We start from the raw sequence: 7,030 nt of genomic DNA on the forward strand, positions 1-7,030 counted from the left end.
GTGGTGGGGGAAGGGGTCCTGGTGGGGTGGGGCCACCCACATGGCTGGGACCTCAGTCTTTCATCTGCAAAGTGGCCTGAAGTTCCTAGGGCGTGGGCAGGGGTGAACCAGTCCGGTAGTGGGAGGGTGTCCGTGAACCTGGTAGGGGGTGAGCTGGGCGTGGGAGCTGGAAGCATCAGGGGTGTGAAGGGCACCTTGGTGCTCCTTTGGCCCTCAGGTCAGGGAAAAGGGCTGCATCCCATCCATTTGAACGGGAAGACAGAAAGGGGACGGAGCTTGCCCCCTGCCCGCAGGGACGGAGCCAGGACCTGAGGCTGAGGGTTCTGGGTTCGAGTCCCGGCTGTGCTGTTGATTCGTGTGATATGAACAACTTCCTGTACGGTTTGGTGCCTTTGTTTCCCCAAGCAGGGGTGTTGGTCCACTCTGACGTGGGTCCCTTGGAGAAGGGTTGGGGAGGGGGGCTGGCCATCAGAGGGGCTGTGTTCCGGGCCTGTGGCCTCGGGGGCCCGCCCACCGGGACCCACTGGGCAGGCATCACCCCCAGGCCGCCAGGTGGGTGCCCTGGCAGCCCTGGGAGCCAAGACTTTGAGGCGATACCACAGGGGCCACCAGGTGGCGCCAGTGCACTGCTCCTGCGTGTGGGAGTGGCCGCCGGCTGTCGTGTGACTCGATTTCTCTGAAACAGGAGGCCCATCAGGGTCCTTCCCCTGGCGGGTCGCTGGGCAGGTACCTGTGGGGTCAGCCTGAGAGCTGACCTCAGGGCAGGAGGGGGGCGGCGGCACCAGGGGCAGGGCCCAGCCTCCCCCAGCCCTGCGTCGCCACACCTGCCCAGGACCCGCTCAGACCACCGGCACTGGCCCTGTTCTTGTGGTCTTCAGATGTGGGCAGGCTGGGAGTGCCGATCTCTGCGTTTTCAAGGGGGAGACGGGGTGCAAGCCCTGCAGCCTCGCACGGGTCAAGAACGCTTCCGGCCCCGGGGGGACACAGCCCGTATCTCCGCCACCCAACACAGTAGCCACTGGCCACTTCTGGTTGCTGGCCCCTGGGGACGTGGCCAGGGCCACTGAGGAACTCTTCATTTCCCTTCATGCACATTAACCTGGGTGTGAACAGCCCCGCAGCGGCGCCCCGCTCCTGGCCCCCCCAGCCGCTGGCCAGCACCACGCACCCCCTGCCCCAGCCCTCGAAATGAACCACTCCAGACAACGGCAGTTCTCCGATTATAGCTTTTTCTCTTTTCTTTTCTTTTTTTATGAAAAAATCACACAGAATTCGCCAACAAACAAAATTCCAAAAGAAACTTAAAAAAAAAAAAAGGAAAACAGTAATTCCCCCAAAAAACAAAACCAAAGTCTGGCTTTTCCTTCCCTTAAGATTGTCTGGACGAGGCCTCCGTCCCCCTGGAAGGCGCGGGGGCTGGTAAGTGCTCTCGGGGCCGAGCCAGGGGAGCGGGGCCACTGCGCCCGGCCGGCCCCCTGTCCCCCTCCTCAGCCTCTGCTCTCCCTAACTGCTTCTCCGTTCTGGGGGCGAGTACAGTACACCTGGGCCGGGGGGGGGGGGGGGGGGGGGGGTGTGCTCAGGACGAGGGGGGCCCGTGAAGCTGGGTGCTAGACACTCACAATCTAATAGGAAATAAAAAATATTCTGCACGTCAGAATGTGTTCGCTTTTTTTTATAATTTCATAGCTATTTTTTCACAGTTTTAAAAAGTTTATATTTATATATATTTATATATATTTATCTTTATATATATAATTAAAAAGTTGACTCCATTTAAAGGCATATGATACAGGGGCGGGGAAGAGTCTCTTGGTACAATAAAACTATACAGGTTGTAAGAACTGCCGCTGCCTCCGGGCGGGCCGAGGCCTGGGCGGGAGGGCCGGGCATGGCGGGTCAAGGACTTCAGCACCATTGGGGTTGTGTGTAGTGTAGGGGCCGGACCGGGAGGGGTGGGCCCTCCCTGGGGCCTCAGGGCCCGCAGCCCCCCTGCCTGGCACCTGGCCGAGGCTGCCGGGCTCCACCCTCACCTGGCTCTCGCGCCCGAGTCCAGGCCGTCCTGAGAGGGCAGAGGCCGGGCCCCCGGCTGGTGCCCAGAGCAGGCCTGGCCTGGCCGGTGAGGCTGGTGGGCATCCATCCGGCCAGCCCGCCCCGTCTCATGGCGGGAGGCTTGGGGTGGGCTCCGTACTGAGGGGGCTCGGGCACTAGGAGCCCCGGGGAGGGCCCTCAAGCAGCGGGAACCCCCGAGCGAGTGTCAGTTTGGTTCCTTGGGAACCCCCTCCCCACTGAATCCCCGGTGGGCCTTGGCCTCGGCCTGGAGGCGCCTGGGTCCTGGGGGCCCGGCCCGGCCAAGTGCTTACAAGGTGCTGGAGGGGAGGCCCCGGAGGGGGGCCCAGCAGAGCCATACCCTGATAGCTGAGAGGAGCTCCGTCTGGAGGGGCACCGGGGGTTTGGGAGGGGGCTGGGGACGTGTGCACACGCGTGCACGAGGTGCATGCATACAGGCACACACGTGTACACACGCACGCCAGGGCGTCCAAGGGCACACTTGCATGCACACAACCAACGCACGTGGCCCCCGAGACGTGGCAGTGATGGCGAGGGGCCCCGCTGGCCCTCGGGGCGCGAGGCGGCCGGCAGGGCGCTGGGCGCTCAGCAGAGCACAGGCACGCCGTCGGTGGAGAAGATCATGCCCGTGGTGGGCTCGTAGGTGCCCGCGAGGTAGTACAGACCCTCGCTGTCCTGGTACTTCTTGGTCTTGAGCATCTGCTCGTACTGCTCCAGGCCCACCACCAGGCACTTGTGCGACACGGTCTGCACGTCGTTCTCGTCCACGTGGGAGGACTGGTAGAGGGCGCGCTGCGGGCACGGCAGGCGGGTGTCAGGGCGGGCGGGAGACAGGGAGCACCCCCCGGACCAGAAGGACCAGGGAAAACCCTGAGGGCAGAGAAAGAGCCCTCCACCCCCACACCGGCGACGGAGAGACTGAGAGATCCCGAGACAGACACACAGACCAAGACAGAGAGACCCTCAGGCTAAGGACCCCAAAGCGCGGCGGACAGCAGATCAGAGCCAGACACGGGGCTGGGGTCAGGGGGCCGGACGCCACTGGAGCCCAGCTTCCCCCAACCCCCAAGATGTGTGCAGAGGGCTTGAGAGGCCCACCCTCCACCCCGTGCCCCTACCTCCATGAAGTCCTTCCTCTGGCTGGAGGCCCGCAGGGCCGCGGGCAGGCTGCGGCCGGACTTCTGGTCCCAGTGCTGCGTGTGGGACAGACGGGGGGTTGGTGAGCCTGGCACGGCCCCACCCGACCCCAGAACCAGGCACCCTGGCCTCAACCTCTGGCCACCCGGCCTCACCTGGCCCTCGTGGAGGCGCTTGCCCGGGCTGGTCTCCTCGGGGTGGTAGAACCACTTGACGCGGACCACCATGTTGCTGCCCCACGACTCCCACATGCTCTGGATGCGGCCGATGTAGGGCAGGTTGGGGCGGCCGGCCGACAGGAACACGGCGCAGTCCCCGATGCGGATCATCTCCTTGCCGCGCACGATGGCCTTGTAGAAGAGCTTGCGGGCCTTGCCCTTCATGCCGCGGCGCTGTGGGACACGGAGCGGGGGAGGGGGGTGTCAGGGGGCCCCAGGCCAGCCCAGGCCAGCCCTGCCGCCTGCAGCCTGATCCCCGAGCTCTGGGGGTCTGCAAGGGGCGGGCTGGGAGGGAGCAGACCCCCTGCCCGCTCCAGCTGGGGAGCCTTCTTCATCTCTTTGCCCACATGGTGTCCGACTGACACGAAGGACCCACAAATAAGAGGGACTTCCATTCCCTGTCCCGAAGCGGTGCTGGCACGGGACCCCCTGGGAGGGCCCGCAGACCTCGCACCTGCTGTCCACGAGGCTCGCATGGCCCGGCCCAGCAGCCCCCTCCTGACCCCCGACTTCCAGACAGGGACAGTGAGGTCCAGTGGGGGAACAGCGCAGGCTCCCAGCTTTGCCTCTGGACAGAGCACAGGGCTCCACCCCCCACGGCTGTCACACAGCCATTCCACATCCCCTGGGGCCACAGGTCATTGGCTGTGCAGCCTCGTTCTTACACCCCCACAGGCAGCGTGCAGCCGGGAGTCAGCTGCCCAGGTGGCCTGACCGGGGTCGAGGGAATGGGGGGCATGGGCCAAGGGCTGTCCCTGGGACCATGTCAACCCCCAGGGGAAGCCCCTGACTAAGGTCGGCCCGCAGGATCCAGCACGAGGCCCACATCTGCCGGCCCAGGGCATGCTGGGTTTTTCTTAGTCACTCAACAAACACTTCCTGGGCTGGTACAGGGACAGACAAACAGGTCCAAGGAGGGAACACACCAAAACCCCAAAACCCACCACAGCCCCAGGCAGCTCTGGGGGCAACTCCCCGAGAGACCAGACCTCAGCAAAGCTCAGCCCTCCCATGGAAGCGGTGCGCGATCTCCTCAAACTAAGATCTAAAATTCACTCAGCCAGGTGACTCCGAGCCAGTTCGCCTAAACAGGGGAGACCTACATGCTCGTTTGAACCTTCTCCAGCAGCCTCTTTTTCTACTTTTAATTCCTCAGACCCCCCGTGGGGACAGACTTTGATGTCCTTGTCACTGATCGCCTGCACGTTCTACAAACTGCTCAAATTCTTTTCAGCTCAAGGCTGAAGATGAATTCAAGCTGAGGTGGACGGCTATGATTTCTCCACCAACCCCTCTTTGACAGCCGTTACGTTTCTGGCATTCCGGGGCTACTCCCCTTGCTCCTCAATCCACATGGCTCCCCAGTGGGGCCAATGCCACCCCTGCAGCAAGCACCGGACTTGGCCTGGCCAATCTGGACAGCCGGTCCTCCTCCCAGCATGGTGACTGGCTCAGAGGTGGGCTTGGCACCCAAGCCAAAGACATTCTACCAACTTCAGCGTGAACCCCTTGCAAAAGGATCCTTCCTCCCTCCTGTCACTTCTGAGTGGGTAGAACACGAGCTGGAAGCTACCAGGGCTGCTTGCTGCCAAGAGGGAAGGAGACCAGTGAGAAAGCAGGAAGGAGCAACTGAAGGCTGGAGCACGGACCCACCAGTGGGTCTGAAGACAGCTTTCCAAACCCCTGGATCCAGCTGTACCCGAAGCTGCACCCCCCTGGACTTCTCTGTTAAAGTGGCCAATAAGTCTGGCCCTGGGCTCTGTCCACTGCAGCAGTGAGGGCCCTGATGCTAACACAGGGCAGGAGCCAATCCCGGTGGAGGGGAGACAGCAAGGATGTGCCCATCTTCAGCTCAGAAGCACCTGCTGGGACCAGAGCTCCAGGAGACCTGGTGGAGAAGGTCTGAATGCAGCTTGTCAGGGAAGATCCTACATGCTCAAATTTGCTGTCCCCAGCAGTGGCCTTGCCAGGAGAGGCTTTCTCATCCAGGAGCCAGCAACCCCCGCGGGCTGAAAGTCAGACAACTTAGGCTCCGCGGGGTCAGAAAAGCAGACTATCTGCCCCAGGTTCAAGTTAGTGCCTCCAAAGCAGGGAAGCCGTGGGGAGAGCAGGAGCTGAGAGGGGGCGGGGTGCTGCGCACTCCCCGACTCCCTGCTCCGCACGCCTTCTGGAGAGCCCTCCAGAGGCACTGGCACAGGGGGCCCCCAAGAGCCACTGCTAGGACAGAAGCCCCCAAGCTGGGGTCTCGATTCCGAACCTCTCCCCCACTTTTCTGGCTTTGTTAACATACCTCAGGGAGCAGACACGACATAAACCCCCCAGCAGCTTCCCAAGGTCTCAGGAGGTGCATTGTCAGACCCCACCAGCTCGGCGCTGTCAACCCCCAAGTCCCTATACCTGCCCTGGCAGGAACTGGCACCGGAGGGGGGAGGGGTACAGACCGCCTGGGACTGGGGGGCCGGGCGCTGCGGGCAAAGCTGTCGAGCTGTACCTCCGGACAAGCAGCCAGTCTTCCTGTCCAGGGGCACGGGACGGACTGGTGACCCTGGGGGCTGTTCCCCCCTGCACACGGAAGTTTCTCGGGGGCCTGTGTGCACAGGGCACAGGGTAGGCCGGGAGGGCTCTTTCTGGAGAATCACCCTCTACTACAGGACTGGCCGATTGACCCTAGACCTGCGCAACCAGAACGTTCTCCCTTCGCTCCACTGTGGGTGCGTGGGGAGCTGGTCCAGCCTCGGACCTCTGCCGGCAAACATGGGGAAAACAGCGCCTCCTGCTGGGGTCGCCGCCACGGTCACGCCGAGGCCGAGGGACGTTCTGCCGCGAGGCGACAGCACAGAGTCAGGCTGTGGGGTTTTGAGAGCCCCTCTGCCTGGGAACTGGACGCCCGCCCAGGGGGCCGTCCCTGCCTGCTTTTTGGCCTGTGTTCCGCAGCGGGCGGGTCTGGGCCCAAGACCACAGGCAGCACTGCTCTGGGGAGGACGCGGCTTCGGACCCAGCAGAGAGGGTGTCCTCGCTCTGAGACTCGGGGGCCACGAGTATAACGTGGGATCGCCCCACACGGCTCACCCCCACCCTCCTGGTGCGGGGGCTGGGCAGGTGGGCGGGATGGAAGGACGGGCACGCAGGGGCAGACCCCCACCCTCGGCTACCTGGGTGGGCTTGCCGAACCACTTCCAGAGCTGCCGGGCAGGCAGGAAGGCGGCGATCTTGGGCCGGTTCTCCACGGACGGCAGGCGCTGCCGCTTGGCCAGCTCCTTGGTGGTGGGCAGGTGGACGCCCTCTCTCTTCTTGGGTCGGCTCTTGGCCCCGGCCCCGGCCTGAGCCTTGGGCGGCAGAGGCTGCGGGGGCTGCGGCGGGGGCGCCTGGGGCGGGGGCGCCGGCGCCTTCTTGCCCGGGGAGTGGGCCGCGGAGCGAGCCTTGCCCGCCGGCTTGGGCGCCTTGCTCGGGAGGGCCGGCGGGGCGGAGGGGCCGGCCGCGGGGGCGGGCGCGGCCTCCTCGTCGGAGCTGCAGGAAGAATCGTCGGTGGTGGAGGAGGACGAGGAGGAGGACGAGGAGGACGAGGAGGAGGACGAGGACGAGGAGGAGGAGGACGAGGACGAGGAGGA

The 7,030-nt window shown here is 64.1% G+C and overlaps 1 protein-coding gene across 1 annotated transcript in view; it reads right to left on the reverse strand.

Annotated features, from left to right (window-relative positions):
• Positions 1-1,276: 1,276 nt before the first annotated feature.
• TNRC18 (trinucleotide repeat containing 18) overlaps positions 1,277-7,030 on the reverse strand; it is an 84,719-nt gene continuing 78,965 nt past the window's right edge. Inside the window, exons 27-30 of the mRNA XM_034988302.1 lie at positions 6,575-7,030; positions 3,360-3,596; positions 3,186-3,260; positions 1,277-2,859 (exon numbers count right to left, since the gene is read on the reverse strand). The exon at positions 6,575-7,030 is cut by the window's right edge and continues 824 nt beyond it. Coding sequence (XP_034844193.1) covers positions 2,653-2,859; positions 3,186-3,260; positions 3,360-3,596; positions 6,575-7,030 — 975 coding nt within the window. The 3' untranslated portion in view covers positions 1,277-2,652. The remainder of the gene's footprint in view (positions 2,860-3,185; positions 3,261-3,359; positions 3,597-6,574) is intronic.

Source organism: Mirounga leonina, unplaced genomic scaffold (assembly GCF_011800145.1).
Source record: "Mirounga leonina isolate KUSES-001 unplaced genomic scaffold, KU_Mleo_1.0 Mir_454, whole genome shotgun sequence".
In the NCBI taxonomy this organism is placed as follows: domain Eukaryota; kingdom Metazoa; phylum Chordata; class Mammalia; order Carnivora; family Phocidae; genus Mirounga; species Mirounga leonina.